The sequence below is a fragment of the Pleurodeles waltl genome, chromosome 5 (genome assembly GCF_031143425.1).
Source record: "Pleurodeles waltl isolate 20211129_DDA chromosome 5, aPleWal1.hap1.20221129, whole genome shotgun sequence".
Lineage (NCBI taxonomy): Eukaryota > Metazoa > Chordata > Amphibia > Caudata > Salamandridae > Pleurodeles > Pleurodeles waltl.
Window position 1 is genome coordinate 338,496,993 of NC_090444.1, and position 20,918 is coordinate 338,517,910.

Consider the following 20,918-nt stretch of genomic DNA (forward strand, 5'->3'; position numbering starts at 1 on the left):
CGGCGATCTATGCCGGTGAGACGGTGGTAGCGACGACGTCGACGGGGAACAAACAGGTACTTTCCTACCTGCTGACGTCGACCTAGCCATTCTCTCCTGAGAATGGCCTGCTGGTTGTCTGGGAAGTGAAGAGGACGATGTTTTCTGCCTCTCCTGAAGCCCATGCAGCCTGATCTTTTCTCTGTCTTTCAGAGTCCTCTTTGACATATTCTTGCAGTGCTTACAAGTGTCAGGGCAGTGACTCTGAGGCAGGCACACTATACACAGATAGTGTGGGTCTGACTGGGCCTTCTTCTTCCCACAAGCAGGGCATTTGACAAAAAGTGAAGGCATTTTTCTGTCAGGAAAAAACTGCCAAGCTCAGACAAACATGTTATTTGTCGAATGAAAAAGGAAAAAACGCTTTTTTAAATGATTTTTCTGAGAAAAAACTCAGAAAAACTGAGAGCTCAATGCTCCAGGATCCTCTCAGAAGAAGCCGGAAAAAAGAACTGACCTAACTTTGAACCAACTGTCACCTTTCCTTCACCCCTGAGGCATGGTGGGATACTGGAGGTGCTCAGGGTCTTAAAGGCACGGTGCCAAAGTTTTTATGGTTCTCCTGTGTTAACCTGCATGCAGCCTATTGGCTAAGAATGCTCCATTGTTTTTCAATGCAGTTTTTTCTCTTTTTCTCTAGAGTTGACTGCTGCTTGCTTCCCTAAGCCCAGTTTTGGGGGCTTGCGTAGATATTTATTCTCTATTGTAATTTTATAATATAAAAAAAAAAAAAAAAAAAAAACTTCATAGAAATAAAGCATTTTAGCCTGTTTTAACATTATAGCCTGCATTGCTGTTTTACACATGTATAATATGTGTGTATTTTATATATGCTCCGGGGTCCCCGCACAAGGGCGGGAACATTCAATGTTTATGACTATTGATGAGGATCCCCTGGAAGAGAAATATATATATATGTCATGCCTGTTGTTTTATGTAAATTACAGTCCACATATCTCGGGAAATCTCTGTGATGTGGAAACAAGGACCCACATTTCAGCTCTAGGGTTTGGGCCTGTGGTATTGTCAAGGCATTTTGGAAACAGTTTGTGACACACCTGTCAAGGATGCTGGGGTCTACGTCAGAACTAGAACTGAGGCAGTTATGTATTCTGTCTATAAACATGCCACTAAAAACAAATTACATGTAATATCGTATGGCGATTTTAGGCCTCGTAGTGGCAAAAAGACTGATTGTGGTTCATTGGATCTGAGTTACAGGCCCTGTGAATGAACTGCGGTGCAAAGACATGAGTGAATTGATCATTGCTAAAGAGGTACAAATGTCTTTAGTTTGGAAGAAACATAAGTTGGACACTGATCTGAGTACATGGAGAGAATTGTGAAGCCTCATCCACAACTCAAATGAAAGTTTACAATCCGACTGAATACCCGTAAATTTAACAATATACTTTTTGATGCCTGCCTAAAATAAAGGTAGGCTATAATTCTGCTCTCCTACAAGAGACACCTCAAATGTATACGTCTTGTTTCCATGATCCCACGGGAACTAACGGCCAGAATGTTGCCGGTGTTTCTTCCTTTTCTTGTCTGTGTTCTTTGAGAAATGCTAAAAAAACCAAAAAAAACACTTTCCAGGGAGGAATCTGGAAAGAAAATGCACTATTGGTTTAGATGTTAAATGCCATATGTAAGCTGCAGTGTTGATTTACAATAACACCTCCAGCCTACACATGATAAATCCCTACATTACAAAACACCGTTTACTGACAATTTTTTTCTAAAAGGCTGACCCAGAACATACCAAATTTCTTAAATTACGCCTATACCTAAAAGCAGCATTTTCCTTCCTTGGAGCAAACCTGAAAACATTTAAAATATGTGTGAGATGTTTTATTGAACATATGTGCATGCTGCATCTTTTTTCTCAATACAACCTATGCTTTTACTTGCCAAAATGACAAATAGCCCAATTTGAATTTTCGTCTATAAATTTCAAGGGCACGCGTATCCTTTAAATAATGTAGAAACTTGTTCCTACCATCCCGCAGTTGCTGAAAAGAAAGACGCAGTGAGGTTCAGAGAAGTAAATCTGTCTAGACATGCAGACTCTTTTAGGAAGAACGCCATGCACTGCTTTAAGGGGGGAAGTTCGGCGCAGCACGATTTTGGACACTGAATGACCTACAATGGAAAATCCCAGATTCATTGGTTCATTTTATTTTTTCCAATGGACAGATGCATGCATTGGTATGCAGACATAGCAAGGCAGCAATAGAGAACTGCACACTGCAGGGGGTTGGGAGACGATTTGCAAAATCATGTAAAGTAAGGGAGGAATTACACAAATACATTTCACACATTACATTTCAAACTTTTAGGCACAGAGAATTGAAGTGATTTGCCCAGAATCACAGAATGCTGATCATGTGCTGAGGCTGGGATTCAAACTCGAGACCCCAGGGCCCAATTTCGTCAGCTCTAGCAGCTATGCCTCATCTCCTCCTTCAAATGAAGCATTTGCCCCGTTTTTTACAACTTTAATTGCTGGGAGTCGCCGTCACATTTCTGCTTCCTCATTTCTCTGTAACAGTTCAATTCGGAGGGAGTCATGTACTATGACGCATGTTACAATGTATATCCATGTTCCACATAAAAAAATAAAAAAACATGCCTCTCTTCCAACTGAAAGGGGTAGCTTTTTCTGCTATAATTCAGTAATGAGAAAATATGTCACCAATCTAATGGGGAAGAGGTAGAGTTCTCCCATATTTTAACATTCTTTATCAGAAACAACATGAGTCGTCGCCAGCGTGAGCAAAGCGCACGGAAGGCAAGAGTCACCACATTTATTGGTTGACTGACGAGACTGGTGACATTGACTTTTGCAGTACATACCTCAAAGAAGAGGCCCTCGATTGTTTCAACGATCGCAGAAGTAATATTGAAGCCAAGAAGTACTAGGTTCCCTTGAAATGGGATATTGACCCGATGATTCAATCCTGTGATAGGATGAATTGTTAAATTGTCGTGCTTTCGATAATTTAACCCATAATAAATCGTGAGGCATTTCGTCCTCCTCTGGATCCTAAATGAAAATGTCACTTACCCAGTGTACATCTGTTCATGGCATCAGTCGCTGAAGATTCACATGTTGTGCATAGCCCGCCATCTGGTGTTGGGTCGGAGTGTTACAAGTTGTTTTTCTTCGAAGAAGTCTTTCGAGTCACGGAACCGAGGGACTCCTCCTCTTTGTCTCCATTGCGCATGGGCGTCAACTCCATCTTCGATTGTTTTCCCCGCAGAGGGTGAGGTAGGAGTTGTTTGTTAGTAATAGTGCCCATGCAATGGAGTGAATAAGTATGTAACTATTTAAGATTTAATATATTTACAAATGTACAAAGTTGAAGCTAACTTCCAAACGGCTACAGGCTCCCGGGGAGGTGGGTGGGCACATGTGAATCTTCAGCGACTGATGCCACAAACAGATGTACACTGGGTAAGTGACATTTTCAGTTCGATGGCATCTGTCGCTGTAGATACACATGTTGTGCATAGACTAGTAAGCAGTTATCTCCCCAAAAGCGGTGGCTCAGCCTGTAGGAGTGGAAGTAGTCTGAAATAAGGTTCTTAGTACGGCTTGACCTACTGTGGCTTGTTGTGCGGATAGCACGTCTACACAGTAGTGCTTGGTAAATGTGTGAGGCGTAGACCATGTGGCTGCCTTACATATTTCGTGCATTGGAATATTCCCTAGGAAGGCCATGGTAGCGCCTTTCTTTCTGGTTGAGTGTGCCCTTGGTGTAATGGGCAGTTGTCTTTTTGCTTTAAGGTAGCAGATTTGGATGCACTTAACTATCCATCTGGCTATACCCTGTTTCAATATTGGGTTTCCTGCGTGAGGGTTTTGAAATGCAATAAACAGTTGTTTAGTTTTTCTGATGTTTTTAGTTCTGTCGATGTAGTACATTAGTGCTCTTTTGATGTCTAATGTATGTAGTGCCCTTTCAGCTATGGAATCTGGCTGTGGGAAGAACACTGGTAGCTCTACCGTTTGATTTAGGTGGAACGGTGAAATAACCTTTGGCAAAAATTTAGGATTGGTCCTTAGGACTACTTTATTTTTGTGTAGTTGGATAAAAGGTTCTTGTATTGTAAACGCCTGAATTTCACTTACTCTTCTTAGAGATGTGATGGCGATGAGAAATGCAACTTTCCAGGTTAGGAATTGTATTCCGCAAGAATGCATAGGTTCAAAGGGTGGACCCATGAGTCTTGTTAAGACGATGTTGAGGTTCCATGAAGGAACGGGTGGTGTCCTTGGTGGTATAATTCTTTTGAGGCCTTCCATAAACGCTTTAATGACAGGTATCCTAAATAGTGAAGTTGAATGGGTAATCTGCAGGTATGCAGATATTGCTGCGAGGTGTATTTTAATGGAAGAGAAGGCCAGGTTTGATTTTTGTAAGTGTAGTAAGTAACCCACTACATCCTTTGGAGATGCGTGTAATGGTTGAATTTGATTATGATGACAGTAGCAAACAAACCTTTTCCATTTGCTTGCATAGCAGTGTCTAGTGGATGGTCTTCTAGCTTGCTTTATGACTTCCATACATTCTTGTGTGAGGTTTAAGTGTCCGAATTCTAGGATTTCAGGAGCCAGATTGCTAGATTCAGCGATGCTGGGTTTGGATGCCTGATCTGTTGTTTGTGTTGTGTTAACAGATCTGGCCTGTTGGGCAACTTGACATGGGGTACTACTGATAGGTCTAGCAGTGTTGTGTACCATGGTTGCCTTGCCCATGTTGGTGCTATCAGTATGAGTTTGAGTTTGTTTTGACTCAATTTGTTTACTAGATATGGAAGGAGAGGGAGAGGGGGAAAAGCGTACGCAAATATCCCTGACCAGTTCATCCATAGGGCATTGCCTTGAGACTGCCTGTGTGGGTATCTGGATGCGAAGTTTTGGCATTTTGCGTTCTCCTTTGTTGCAAATAAGTCTATTTGAGGTGTTCCCCAACGTTTGAAGTAAGTGTTTAGAATTTGGGGGTGAATTTCCCATTCGTGGACCTGTTGGTGATCTCGAGAGAGATTGTCTGCAAGTTGATTCTGGATCCCTGGAATAAACTGTGCTATTAGGCGAATGTGGTTGTGAATTGCCCATTGCCATATTTTTTGTGCCAGAAGGCACAGCTGTGTCGAGTGTGTCCCCCCCTGTTTGTTTAGATAATACATTGTTGTCATGTTGTCCGTTTTGACAAGAATGTATTTGTGAGTTATGATTGGTTGAAATGCTTTTAATGCTTGGAAAACTGCTAGTAGTTCGAGGTGATTTATATGCAGCTTTCTTTGATGTACATCCCATTGTCCTTGTATGCTGTGTTGATTGAGGTGTGCTCCCCACCCTGTCATGGAAGCATCTGTTGTTATCACGTATTGTGGCACTGGGTCTTGGAAAGGCCGCCCTTTGTTTAAATTTATATTGTTCCACCATAGAAGCGAGAGGTATGTTAGGCGGTTTATTAACACCAGATCTAGAAGGCGACCCTGTGCTTGTGACCATTGTGATGCTAGGCACTGTTGTAAGGGCCTCATGTGTAGTCTTGCGTTCGGGACAATGGCTATGCATGAGGACATCATGCCTAGGAGTTGTAATATTATCTTCGCATGTATTTTTTGTGTTGGATACATGCGTTGTATGATCTTTTGGAAATTTTTAACCCTTTGTGGACTTGGAGTGGCTATTCCCCTCGTTGTGTCTATTGTCGCTCCTAGGTATTGTTGTACTTTGCACGGCAGAATGTGTGATTTCGCATAGTTGATGGTGAAACCGAGTTTGTAGAGGGTTTGTATGACCTGATCTGTGTGGTGTGAGCACCTTGTCAGTGAGTCGGTCTTGATTAGCCAGTCGTCTAGATACGGGAATACGTGTATTTGCTGCCTTCTGATGTGTACAGCCACTACTGCTAGGCATTTTGTGAAGACTCTTGGTGCAGTTGTTAAACCGAACGGCAATACTTTGAATTGGTAATGTATGAATACGAACCTTAGGTATTTTCTGTGCGACGGATGTATTGGTATGTGGAAATACGCGTCTTTGAGATCTAAGGTTGTCATGTAATCTTGTTGCTTTAGCAATGGTAACACTTCCTGTAGCGTGACCATGTGAAAGTGTTCTGATTTGATGTATGTGTTTAGTGTTCTGAGGTCTAGGATTGGTCTCAGTGTTTTGTCCTTCTTTGGTATTAGAAAGTACAGTGAGTAAACCCCTGTATTTGCTTGTGTATCTGGTACCAGTTCTATTGCGTTCTTTTGCAGTAATGCTTGAACTTCTATTTCTAGGAGGTCCGAATGTTGTTTTGATATATTCTGTGTTTTTGGTGGTATGTTTGGAGGGATTTGTAGAAATTCTATGCAATAACCATGTTGGATAATTGCTAAGACCCAAGTGTCTGTTGTTATTTTCTCCCACGCTTGGTAATACTGACTTATTCTTCCCCCCACTGGTGTTGTGTAGAGGGGATGAGTGACGTGTGAGTCACTGTTTGGTTGTAGGTGTTTTGGGGCTTTGAAATTTTCCCCTGCTTCTAGGGAATTGTCCTCCTCTGTATTGGCCCCGAAAGCCTCCCCTTTGGTACTGTCCCTGGTAGGTGGACGGTGTTGAATGTGAGGTACTGGCTTGTGTGGCTTGACCCCGAAACCCCCCTCTAAAGGTTGTCTTGCGGAAGGTGTTGAAAGTGCCTCTGCTCTGCGGGGAGTAGAGCGCACCCATGGCTTTTGCAGTGTCAGTGTCCTTTTTTAGCTTCTCAATTGCCGTGTCCACTTCAGGTCCGAACAATTGTTGCTCATTGAATGGCATATTGAGCACCACCTGCTGTATCTCTGGTTTAAAACCAGATGTTCGTAGCCACGCGTGCCTTCGTATGGTTACTGCCGTGTTAATTGTTCTTGCTGCTGTGTCCGCTGCGTCCATAGAGGAGCGTATCTGGTTATTGGAGATGTTTTGGCCCTCCTCAACCACTTGTTTCGCCCTCTTTTGTAGTTCTGTGGGTAGATGCTCAATGAGGTGTTGCATCTCGTCCCAGTGGGCTCTGTCATATCGCGCTACGAGCGCTTGAGAGTTAGCGATGCGCCACTGGTTTGCAGCCTGTACTGCGACCCTTTTACCGGCTGCATCGAACTTGCGGCTCTCCTTATCCGGGGGTGGTGCATCGCCCGATGTGTGAGAGTTTGCTCTCTTGCGAGCTGCCCCTACCACAACCGAATCTGGTGGCAGTTGTGAGGTGATGAAAGCTGGGTCTGTGGGAGGTGCTTTATATTTCTTTTCCACCCTCGGTGTTATTGCCCTACTCTTGACAGGCTCTTTGAATATGCCCTTTGCGTGCCTTAGCATTCCTGGGAGCATAGGCAGGCTTTGGTAGGTGCTATGTGTGGAAGAGAGGGTGTTGAAGAGGAAGTCATCCTCGACAGGCTCCGAGTGTAGAGACACGTTATGGAACTCTGCTGCTCTAGCCACCACTTGTGAATATGCTGTGCTGTCTTCTGGTGGTGAGGGCTTTGTAGGATACGCCTCTGGACTGTTGTCTGACACTGAGGCGTCGTATAAGTCCCAAGCATCTTGGTCCTGGTCACATTGGCTTAAGGTGGTGTGAGCCGGTGAATGTGACGGAGTCTGTGCCGGTGAAATGTGAGCTACAGGTGGAGGAGAGGGTGGCGGAGTTACCTTCTTCACCAGTTTTGTTTGTGGTGCTTGTTCTTGTTGGAATTCAAGTCTCCTCTTCCTCCTAATAGGGGGAAGGGTGCTTATTTTCCCTGTTCCACTCTGTATAAAAATCCATTTTTGAGTGTGGTCCACCTCGGTGGATTGTAATTCCTCCTCGAATCTATGCTTTCGCATTTGAGAGGACAGTGATTGTTCCTCTGAATAGGAACCGGTAGTTGGCTCGGTTGCGGGTCGTTTTGGCACCGAAACTATGTCCACGCTCTTTTTCGGCTCCGAGGCGACTTTTCTCTTTTTCGGAGTTGAACCCTCTCGGCGTCGATCCTCCTCGGTGCCGCTGTCTCTGCGTCGAGCAGCTTCGGCTCCGCTATCTCGGCGTCGATCTTTGTCGGCAGCACTATCTCGGTCCCGAGATGGCTGGGTGCCTGTGTCTCGACCCGAGTCGGACGATCTCGGCACTATTTCGGCCTTCTTCGGTGCCGATGGTCGGTCACCGATTTTATGGGTTGAGCCATGGCCTGATGGCAGTGGCGTCCCCTGGGCCTTGTCAGTTTTCTTGTGTGCAATCTTCGACGTCTTACTCACTGTTTCATGGTCGTCGAATTCGTCCGAGTCCGATTCATGGATCGAGAAGGCTTCTACTTCTTCTTGTTCCTCTAATTCTCGGTGTCCTGTCGGCGTGGACGCCATTTGCAGTCTTCTAGCTCGTCGGTCACGGAGCGTTTTTCGGGACCGGAACGCACAACAGGCCTCACAATTTTCTTCCCTGTGCTCGGGCGACAGGCACAGGTTACAGACCGAATGTTGGTCTGTATATGGGTATTTGTTGTGGCATTTAGGACAGAATCAGAACGGGGTCCGTTCCATCAGCGTCGATGTCACACGCGTTCGGGCCGACCAGGCCCCGACGGGGGATCGAAAACTACCCCGAAGGGCAACGGAGATGTTATCGTTTCGATTCGATGTAGATGCTATCTAACCCGATCCCGAACGCAACAATACCGACGTAATTTTCCGATTTTGAGCCAACTTTCCGTTCCGAAACCCGGAGCGAAAGGAACACGTCCGAACCCGATGGCGGAAAGAAAACAATCGAAGATGGAGTCGACGCCCATGCGCAATGGAGACAAAGAGGAGGAGTCCCTCGGTCCCGTGACTCGAAAGACTTCTTCGAAGAAAAACAACTTGGAACACTCCGACCCAACACCAGATGGCGGGCTATGCACAACATGTGTATCTACAGCGACAGATGCCATTGAACATTATGTTATGGATTTAAAAGTGGGAACGCAAATTATTAAAGGTTGTTATTGTCGCTGTTTGTGCATGTCTGTGGTAGATAATACTTGGAATTCGGTCCTGAAGAAAGTAAGTGATTAATATCTACAAACTCCACCAAAACGCGTTCATGTATCTCTTGGACTAAATCTGGTGAACTGTGAGATGCAACAGATGATTGTTGGAGAACACCATGTATCGTGAATTGTTCAGATTTGCAACAGAAGAAGACATATGTTTGTTGTCTAATATGTTTCTCCCTGTGTATTTTAAAAATATGTTTTGTGTTGATTTTGATTGGTTGTGGCATATTTTATGTTTTTAATGACTGCTAATCTTGATCACAATAACTTAAAGCAGAAAGTTAGATTTTAAAAAGGCACTGATGTTTTGATTTTTGTGTTGTAATTATGAATGTGTTTTTAGCTGGATGTGATACTGATTAAAATTTGTATCACTAGTAAACCAGATAACCAATGTCACTCTGCTATCATGTTTGGAAGGATTAGATGTGCTTTGGTACATTTGATATTAACGCTCTTCAAAACCGAATACACACATGGTACTAATTTGGTTCATGCTAGAAGTCAGAGAGATGTATGGATGTGAGTATAAGTGTGGACAAATCCTCAAGGGGAATTTTGACTTGATAGTCTGTACAGATGCTCTGTCCCATTGGGTGTGGAGCATCTCTCTTGGTATTTCGAACATTTTAAAATCCACAAACAAAAGACTGTAGGCATCATCAAAAAGTCATTGAGATGCCAGCACCAAAAACTGATTAGAAAATATACTAATGGCACCAGAGAAATAACAGCTTAAGCACTTAACCAGAATAAAAACGGAGAACATTTTCTAGCACTAAATTTGCTGGAGGACCAAATGACAACGTCAGCGAGGAGTCAACATTCCTTAATGGAGGTACTTTAAGGGAAAATATATTCAGATTCTTATGTACATATTTATAGTCATTGGGTATTGGGCACAAATCAAATCAAAGCCTTTCTTGTGTATAGCTGATTTTGCTTGACATAAAGTGGATGTTTCTCAGCTAAGTTCTTGACGAAAATAATGTATCTTGATTGCCCTTTAAGACAGTGCTGCTCTCTTACCGGGACACTGACGTGGAGCAATATATTAGTACGCAAAGTCCTAAATGAGTGAAAAAGCTTTCTAGAACTACTTTGTTCCAATCACCAAGCAATCAAAAGATCTTTTTTGTGCACTAGGCCATAAAAGCACATAAAAAAATCAAATTATATTAACATATGATGCAAGTTAAGAGAACATATGGTGTTCTTTTATAATCAATAAGCATGATCATCCATGCAATAATTCTTCTGGTAATCTTCACAAAATAAATAAATTAAAATATCATTGAAAAATGTGTGGGACAACCACAAACAGATACAATTCATATTACACTCTAGCTGGAGGGCTTAGGTAAATAAGAGAATGCAGCACATCAGAATATACACACGAGTCACGATTACCATTTCGTAGTCTAAAATAATCAATCAATCAATCAAAGATCTTTATTTTTGGGCTATGCCATAAAAGCACATAAAACAATAAAATAATAGCAATAAAATCATATAACCGTATGATGCAAGTTAATCGAACATATGGTGTACTTTCATAATCAATAAGCATGTCTATCCATGCAATAATTCGTCTGATAATCTTCATAAAATAAATTAGTTCAAATATCATTAAGAAATGTGTGGAACAAGCACAAACAGATAAAATTAATATTACACTCTAGCTGGAGGTATTAGGTTAATAAGAGAATACCGCACATCAGAATATATACGCCAGTCAGGATTATCATGGGCGGCACAAATTGTTTGCTTGATTCTCCATGACCTTCCAGGCAGTGATTCCCCTAGGACTGTGAGCAATACAAGTGCTGAAACAGCATAGTATTATACAATTACCGACAGCAAGCAGATAATTTCAGACGGGACACTGATTGGGAGCGTTGTTTGAGTAATAATTACACTACCTATTAGATGAGACACCATTGTCTGGATTTTCCAGGAGCGACACGTTTTTTGCCTTACACTCCATACCCCCATCAGGTATTGAGTGAGTGCAAAAAACATTTAACTAGTGTCATATCTCAAAATCCTTAGGGCCTCCATCACAGGGAAATTATCCAACACCTCCTTCTGCTCATGCAGGCTGGGCAGGAGAAAATGACATGCTCCATGGTTTCACTGGTGGCACCACAACCTGGGCACCACCTGACAACAGCACTCATGCCCACTTGGCAGTAAAGGAATGGAAGGGCAAGGTCCTGTACCAGACTTGCAAATAAAAACGCCTAGTTATAGGTAGCTCTAACTCATCCAGAAAGTCCTCCTTTATAAAGGAGTATTTAACTTGAATGAAAGCATCTGTTGAAGAGCCATGACTTGTCTGAGAGTGTAAAGATAAGTCTCTGTGTTCCCAGTATGCTCTTTTAATTTGGGGCTTGGTAATAACTTTGGGCTCGCCATGGACGCTCCTCATCTTGCTATTCAGATCTCCAACAGGGTGGCTTTCACATATTTTATCTAGGGTATGTTACTGGAACCAGCCCGGGAAAGAACTTCCTCTAGCCCTAGCTACTGCAGTCCCAACCAGGTGTCCCCACAGCTCTGCACCATAAGAGGCTGTCACAAGAGCCTGATGGTTATAGATTTGTAGAGCTGGCTGTATAGGGTAGAACTGTGAGCTAAGCAAGGTCTTAGTGAGTCCTCCCATATCATGTTACAGTTTTAGCCTATGCTCAATAAGAAATGCTATTAGTGTTATACCTAAATACACAAAATAACTCATGCGCTCAAGAGGGGCCCCTGCTAACAATGGATTGCCACTGGCCGAGTGCCCTGGTTCAGGACATGTACTTAGTTTTGCTCATGTTGATCTCTAAACCCTCTGCTTAAAGGACCACTCAAATAGGTCCAGCAGGTTTCGGAGTCCCATTGGGGATTTGGAAAGGAGGAGGGTATCGTTGGCAAACATGAGGACAGGAACCCACATGTTTGCCAACCTGGGTGCATCATTATCACACTGATCTGAAAAACTTACAAGGCCATTAATATAAAGTGTAAATATTGTGCAATAAAGTGTAAACAGGTTCCCCAGGTTGTTGATATGTGCTGGACTCTGATTTTGCTGTTTTCGTTACTCTGGGCAATTAACCACTGCTAACCAGTGCTAAAGTGCAAGTGCTTCTTTACAAAATATGTATGTAATTGGCTTACCCATGATTGGTATATTTGATTTACTAGTAAGTCCCTAGTAAAGTGCAACAGAGGTGCCAGGGCCTGTAAATCAAATGCTACTAGTGGGCCTGTAGCACTGGTTGTGCCCCCCCCATATGAGTAGCTCTGTAATCATGTCTCAGACCTGCCACTGCAGTGTCTGTGTGTGCAGTTTTAACTGTAAATTTGACTTAGCAAGTGTACCCACATGCCAGGCCTAAAACTTCCCTTTTCTTACATGTAAGACACCCCTAAGGTAGGCCCTAGGTAGCCATAAGGGCAGGGTGCAGTGTATGGTTAAGGTAGGACAAATAGTAATGTGTTTTACATGTCCTGACAGTGAAATATTGCTAAATTCGTTTTTCACTATTGCAAGGCCTGTCCCTCTCATAGGTTAATATGGGGGCTACCTTTAAATCTGATTAAATCTGATTAAAGTGTATCAGGAGTTTGGGGTCTCTGAGCTCAAAATTAAAAAATACATCTTTTAGTAAAGTTGATTTTAAGACTGTGTGTTTGAAAATGCCACTTTTAGAAAGTGAGCATTTTCTCACTTATACCATTTCTGTGACTCTGCCTGTTTGTGGATTCCCTGTCTGGGTCAATTTGACAGATGGGCTGGTTGCACCTCACACTAGACAGTGACACAAAGGGAGCTGGGATGTGGTCTGCATTTCCTGATGAGCCATCTGTGCTAGGAGGGTGGGGAGGAGCGGTCACTTACACCTGAAAGGGATGTGCCTGTCCGCACACAATGCAGTCTCCGACCCCCTGGTGAGTGTCTGGGGCCTGGCCTGGGTAAAGCAAGATTTCACATTCAAAAGAGACATTACTTTGAAGTAGGCCTACTTCAAAGGAGAAATTGGGTATAAGAAGGGCACCCAAAACCACAGAGTTTAGAACACCTATGGAAACAAGAGAAACCTCTGCCTGGAGAAGAGCTGAAGAGCTGAGGAAGAAGAGCAGCCCTGCCTGTGACTGTGCTTTGTGAAGATATCCTACAGGTGCTGCTTCTGCCAGAGTAAGAGGGCAAAGACTGGACTTTGTGTGCCTTCCATCTTGTGAAGAAATCTACAACGGCTTGATTTAGAGCTTGCCTCCTGTTGTTTAAAGTCTCAGGGACAGCAAAAACTTCTCTCTACCAGCACCTGGAGTCTCTGGAGAGACTCCTGCTCTGACAAGTAGTGCCCTACCCAGTCCCGGGCCCTTGAAAGTAAAAGCTGGTGAAAATTCAAGGAAATCGACTTTGGATGAATCCAGACCGATGCCGCTGCTGAATCCGGTGACGCCACCTGCAACTGACTCCGTGATCTTCGCTGGAACGCGACGATCTTCGCAGGCCCGACATCGCTGCAGCCCTGCCGAAGTCCGCGACTCCGTGGAAGTCGACACACCACATCATGACCGATGCCCCTCGAAGTGCGCAGATTCAACGTTTCACACAGACGTCGTGATCCCAGACTTCGCACATCGGCTTGTTTTCACTCTTCACCAAAGGTACTGTACCTGGGGGTCTACGCGATTCCGTGTCCGGCTACGCTGGTGTCGGATTGTTGGGAACGACTCCATTACGACGCCGTGTTAACACATCATCGAAGTATGTTGTGTTTCTAAGCGCTATTTTTGAGTTTAATCTTTAAAAATGTATCACTTGATTTGTGTATTTCGGATTTTTGTTGTTTTGTTTAGATAGATATTTCCTATTTTCTAAACTGGTGGTGTTTCTTTTTGTAGTGCTTTCATTAAGTTACTGTGTGTGTTGGTACAAATACTTTACACCTAGCACTCTCAAGTTAAGCCTATTGCTCTGCCAACCTACCAAGGGGGTAAGCAGGGTTTAGCTGAGGGTGATTCTCTTTTACCCTGCCTAGAGTGAGGGCCCTTGCTTGAACAGGGCGTAACCTGACTGTCAACCAAAGACCCAATTTCTAACACCTGCACTCCCACACCTTACCTGTGCATCATTTTTAAAATGTAGCCTCAATACGATGTCATGCAGATGGTGTGGCACCCCCATCTCAAAATGTACCCGCAAAGAGGGTTGATCTTTGTACTAGATCAAAGGCAAATCACAGATCTGCAAAAAAACAACATAAAGTTGGCCCCCACCCAGAGTGACGTCTTCCAATACACCAGCTGTAAACCGAACACTTGGTTGATTGTGCTTGTGGCCTCTCTAAAGCCCGCCTGGAGATGTGTCACAAGCTCATTAACTGTTAGCCAATCCTGACGTCTGCCCAGGATCACCCGGCTAACTAGCTTTTGTGTGCTGTCTATGGGACTTATAGGTCTATAGTTTCCTGGCAAGTCACATGAGCCCTTTTTAAAATGGGGATAATTTTAGCCCCTACCTATGTCGATGGAATGGGTGCGCCTTTCATGATAGCTGCAAGTATCACAGAACACTAGACACTCCAGATGCCTATCTCACTCATTCATGAGTTGGTATTGAGAAGATATCACCAAATCTCATCTGAACTGAGCAGGCAGAGAATGGTTGTGAACCGGGCCTCTGAAGCTGGTGGTGGGGGAATGTTGTCTGGCATGTGGCCTATAAAAATAAGCTAACAGCAATGGCTCAATGTAACTCCTTGCTAGTGGATTAGTACCTGCATGTCCAAATAATACTTTTTGGAGAGAGAGGGAAATCTTAATTTAATAATAACATAATCTCTGCCTTGATCCACTCTACCAGGCCTAATCCAGGCCACCCTTCTCGTGAATACTGTGTTGTTCGCCTTTGACAGGGGAAAGTCTCTGTGCTGCACAAGCCAGCCCAAAGTTTTATTATTTATTTCTTTATATGATTCACTATGACCTGTGCTTAGCTATAGATCTCCAGTCATTTACTACATAGGGGCAGAAAGCCGAAGGGAGGTTTACTATTTGTTCATTTGGGCTCTCCAGTGGTCCGCTAGGACCAGGGTTGCCAGTAAGGGACAATCCCCCATATGTATTCCCCTCCTTCCAACAAAACAGTTTTCCTAGGTGCAGAAGGGGAAGAGGTGGCAAATGATCAGTCCCAGGCGGACCATGAGTCTGAAAGGAAGGGCCTGGAGTTGGTCATGTCTCTAGGGGAAATGTACTAATGAGGGGCCCTTGTCTACTAATGGTGGGAAGCTCCTCAATCTTTGCTTCCAGGACAGCCCTACTGTTCCTTACATCAGGGAGAATAATTGTCACTGGATGGACCTCGGCCTGTCGTAGTAAAGTCAACTTATTCTCAATAGCTTCCAGCCGGGCACACAGGGGGAAGTTTACCCCAAAGAAGCTCTCTAACTTTACACATACAGTCCTCAATGACTTGCTCTATCCATGCAGATTTGAGGGGGTGGGTGCCAACTTCTGACTCCTTAGGAGGTGCACTGGGCCCCACCTTATTGGGGTGCAAGGGACGGTGGGAGGTATGGCTAGCAGCCTGACCTGCAGGCTGTGGGACTCCCTTGGCTCCCTACAGGTTTACTAACTCCATTGGTAGGTGGCCCAGAACCTGACACAGAATTGATGGCTGGTCCACTTAAACTGAGGCTCTGTAAAATGGACGAAGGCTCTGAAGATTTCTGTTGTGAAGTGAATGGAGCTAGGTCCAGTCCTGGATATGCCCCGTACTGTAAAGACAATCACCGTTCACTGAGCCCAGTCTCTGTGCTAATGGCCCCCAGAGCCCTGAGGAGCATCCTTTCTATGAAAGTATCTTTGCTGGGGACGTGGCAGCGGGAGGTCTTTCTGTAGCTTCCCTTGTGCCCATCTTATCAAGAAATGCAGTAAATAGCCACTAAATTTATCTCCAGGGAAGCAGAGGATACAAATGAGTCCAGCAAACGACTGGGCAAAGTCAGTGAGTCCCAATGTGAAAAGTAACAGTTCTCTATTTCGGTATTGTAATGAAACCGATCTATAGGCTATGATAGACTCAGGCGAAGCAAAAGACAAACCAGATCATAAGTACAAATAAAGAGGGACTCTACCGGCTAATCATAGGGCCAATGCTTCCGCCCAGCAAAGACCCATCCACCCCCACATGTAACACTGCTTAGACTGAGGGACCTCCCTCCCACTCAATTAACCAATTTTAGAAATTGCCCACCAACACCACCACCAGCTGGAGATGTGTGCGCTAAGATCAAGTGATGTAGCCTTCCTGTGCAAAGCATGAGGCACAATAAATATCCCCACAAAAAAGCACTGGATGATAAAGAGGGGAGGGATTGGGTTCTTAGGGACAGGGTGAAAAGTAAAAATGTCACAAATCCCCACAAGATGCACTTTGCAGAAGCAGCAGTACCAGGGCTGTTAGTGTGTTCCAAAGAGTCATGTCAAATTTGTTTAAAGGGGTAAAGAACGTGACTTATTTCCAGGATTACATTTTGATTTTTGGCCAAACTATAAAATAACATAATGTGGTCCTTAGGTCAGTGCTAAATAGGCTAAGGGAAACTGGCTTGACCTTGGGGAGAAACAAGGGTACATTTTTGGTGGAGGAAATTGACTATCTGGGTCATACTGTTTCAGGAGAAGGGTTCAGACCTAAGGAAGATTCATTAAAAGCTATTAAGTCTGCACCCATTCCACGTGACAAAGATCAATTGCGTTCATTCATGGTACTCATCGACTATTATAATAAGTTTGTTGAGAATTTCACTCAGAAAGGTTAAGAATGTTGCTGAGGAAAGGGTCCAACTTCAAATGGGAACTGGAACAACAAATTGATGATGTGAGGAAAGACATTTGTGAAGCTGGTATTTTGTCACCTTTCGATACCAATCTTAAGACTATTATGACAGTTGATGCCAGTGCTTGTGGTTTAGGAGTTGTACTGTCACAAATATGCAAAGGAAAAAGAAGCAACAGTGGCTTTTGCTACGTGCTCTCTGACAGCTTGTGAAAGGAATTATTCTGTGATAAAGCACAAAGCACTGGCTGTGGTGTGGGCTGTGGAATATTTTAGGACCTTTCTGTGGGGTGTAGATTTTACATCACGTTCTGACCATAAACCATTACTCAAAGTTTTGAGTCCTGGGTGAGCAGGTAAAGGGTCTGCTATACTAGCTTCAAGACTTTAAGAATATCAGTATAAGATGAGACATATTCCTGGCTGGGAGAATGCACAAGCATACTGTCTGTCTAGGCTACCTTTGGACAGGGAGTGTGCATACAAGACAACCGATATGCACAAAGAAGAAGAAGGGGCAGTAGCATGGTTGAGCGACATTGAGGAATGGGGTGCAGGTACCTTCTCTGCGAAAGAATGGAGGATGTCTATGGAGAATTACTCAGTTCTTAAGGGTGTAGTACGTATGATTGTGGAAGGGAAGAGGAGAGAGAGCACAGTTATTCCATCTCTAAAACTTTTTTTTTAAACTTGTGGATGAATTGTCTGTGGTGGATGAAAATTTGGTTATGAGAAATGAAAAGTTTATTCCACCAGAGGATTTAAGGAAAAGGATATTTATTTTTGTGCGTGAAGTCGTCTGGGTCAAACCATGACTAAGAAAAGGGTCAGGGAAAACTTTTGGTGGCCGGGAATGGATGACATGATTTCGAAATGGGTGATAGATTGCACAACTTGTTAAGAAAGTGAGAAAAGACTGAAAACTGGTGTGAAATGTTTACAAGCCATATTGAAGATCCGGGGATACCATGGGGTGCGGTGTGTGTGGATTTTATTGGTCCTATGCAAGGTCTAAGGAACAAGTGGAGAAAAGCTTTGATCATGGTTGATGTCCACTCGAGATGGGTGGTTGTAAAAATTTTTGAAGAGATCAGCACTAGGAGTACCATTGAGACGTTGAGTGACGTGTTTCAGGAGGAAAGTATTCCTTGGGTGCTAATAATTGATAATGGTACCCAGCTTACCTCTTATGAGATGAAGACGTTTTTGGAGATGTGTGGTATCATACATAGGCATACAGCATTATACAATCTACAAGCCAATGGAAAGGTGGAAAGGATCGATCAATTAGTTAAATGCACTATTCTGATGGCCAATCAAAGTCGTATGGATGTAAAGAAAATGGTGGAAGAAATGGTGTGGGCTCATCGCACTACGTCGAACAAAACCATAGGTACATCTCCTGTTGGGAGTACAAGAGGTAGAAAACTGGGCTCTAAACCTTTGCCAGCATGTATGACGCATGAGGGTGAGGGAGTCTCCAAGTGTGAGGATAAGATGGTGATGAAGGAGGACGATGTGATGGAAGGTGATTGGGTGAAGATCAGGCATGGCAGAGTTTCTGGAGTTTTTTCTAAATGTTGGGGCCCATTCAGAGTGAAGAAGGTGAGAGAGAATTATGTGGAGTTAGAGAATAGCAATAAATAGAATAAGAGGAAAGTAGCGGTATACCAAAAAGGGAATGAAGGTGGTGTGGAACTCTCTTTTTTCCAGTTACAACAGCTTCATGTTAATGAGTGATGTGGATTTGGTTGGTGGATCTGAAGGCAGGGTGTGTGAGGCTGTAGTGAAACAGGGGGGTGGACTGGTGGCAAGAACTGCGGATCAGGCACAGGAGGGTGCGGAGCACTTACCACCAGATGGTGTGGCAGGTGGATGTCGGGGCCATAGAGTCCGTAGACCACCATGTTATTTGCAAGATTGCGTACAACATGTTTAAGTTTATGCATTGGTTATTTGGTGTTTTTCTGTTTTTTATGTGTGTTTTGGGTTTTTTTATTTGTTGATTGGTAAACTGGAAGGGAGGGTGATGTGTTATACTCGTAGCGTGTGCTAGTCAACATTCTTGTAGAATGGGATGTGGGGTGGCGTTTGTTCGCTCCGAGTCAGTTGGAGTGTGGCTGGCTTGGAGGAAGGATCGCGTTTTTGTTCTTGAAATAGATCTATGTTTTTGTGCCAATATTTAATCTCTTGGTGTGTGGCCTTGTTACTTGATTCTCCTTGCAAATAAATAAATGAACAAAGGTCATTCCTTCCTACCTGTAGTTTTTCTTCCGAAACCATGTTCACAAGTAATCTAAATTGAATGATCACTTTCACTATTCTGGCTTAGGGCGCCAGTCTTCTCTCGATCATCACTGGCCATGTCTGAGGCTCTATCTTGAGCACTCATTTGCTCCCTGGCCGCACTGAACCCGATATGAACTTTACTACCTAGAAGCCTTCAATCACTGACTTCAGCATGATTCGGCCCCCACCTACAGCTACCGTCAGCATTCCATGCTTATTATTGGGAAGACGGCCTGAAACAGAAATATAACAAAGTGAAAAATGCAATGCATAAATTGCAATTTTTAAAAAGAGAAAGACTATAATATGTACAAAAAGAAATAACTACCTCATGGGAAGCCTGATGCAATGCATTCCATCCAGAACAAGAATGTGACCCGTTTATGTTTGCTCCATGTTTGAGCAACAGTTGTACTACATCAGCATGTTTATTTTCAACCGCTTGAAAGAAAATGATAAAGAAAAAATATTAAATTAACAATGACTGGCTACCTAACAGTAATCTTGTTCGGATAACAATACTTTGTGCAAATACGTTGAAAAATCGTTTTCATTGCCTTATTATTTAATTTTCCCTGTAGATGAACCCAAAGTAAGGGGGAGCCGACAGACAATAAACACAGGAGCAAGAGAGAATTAAACGAAATGAGAAAGGATGGCAGCAGACTGAACAATCTTTAAAAGCCTAGCATGCAATGGTACTTAAGTGTAATTCTGAAATATACAAGAATATAGATTAGCATTGATTCGGACTCCAATGATCTGCAGCATATCTGGCAGAGCGCCAGCCTCATGTAATGAAAATACATTACACACACACACACACACACACACACACACTTGGAGGGGCTTTGGGGCAACCCTTTTTTTCAGTTAGTCTTTTGAACTGTCGTTCACATTTTGTTTCCATCCATCACAACCTGGAGCATGGCGTAATGGATCGGTCTACTTCAGTCATTGGCTAGTTTGCACTGTCAGTCATTCCATTTTGCCTTATCACGTTCAGCTATAAAGAAGTGCAGTTCGATACCAGAGGTGATGGGCCAGTACTTTTCGTTACCAATTGTGTTTCTTTCCATTCATTATTCTTTAGCATAGTTGTTAGTCAGCCTTGTGTGTTTAAACTATTTCTTCGGGTTACAGTAATTAAAAGCCAACAGAACCTTTTTTGTTATGGCAATAGGAATCACATGGTCCTATGGTGAGCATTAAACTAAAAATAGCCTCTATACTGTTCTGCATGATAGGAAGAACCAGAAAAGGTATATTACAACTGCATTAAATGTCTAATTTAACTTCACACTTTATATTTTAATTTCAAGTATACAGCTGCTAGCGGTTTGTTTTCTTTGATTTGTATTTTTGTGGCATTTGTTTGCAATAAAAATAGAGAGAAGGCATCCAACTAATGCACTAACTTGTCGCAGTCAGATCTACTATTTTACCAATGGTTGTTTCCTTATGTCATTATTTTATTATCTGTGATGCAGCACTCCAACAATGGCAAATTATCCTGTCAACTATATGCTGAGAGACTTAACTCAAAATGACAAGAGAGCAAGGGCAGAGGGGAGTTTAAGAAAGAGAGTAGGAAAAGACAGTGAGCAGTTCGTAGGCAAAGACGTAGATGGACATTCAGCAGCTCAAGGTGAGAGTTAACAGTGGAAGCCTTCAATTGGAACATTCTAAGGAGAGGAAGTAATCAGAT

At 43.3% G+C, this 20,918-nt stretch overlaps 1 protein-coding gene across 2 annotated transcripts in view; it reads right to left on the reverse strand.

Moving 5' to 3' along the window:
* The window catches only part of ASB3 (ankyrin repeat and SOCS box containing 3), a 381,448-nt gene that overhangs the window by 203,759 nt on the left and 156,771 nt on the right, over window positions 1–20,918 (reverse strand). For both annotated transcript variants that reach the window (XM_069234074.1, XM_069234073.1), the window contains one exon: window positions 19,539–19,651. In XM_069234074.1, coding sequence (XP_069090175.1) covers window positions 19,539–19,651 — 113 coding nt within the window. The remainder of the gene's footprint in view (window positions 1–19,538; window positions 19,652–20,918) is intronic.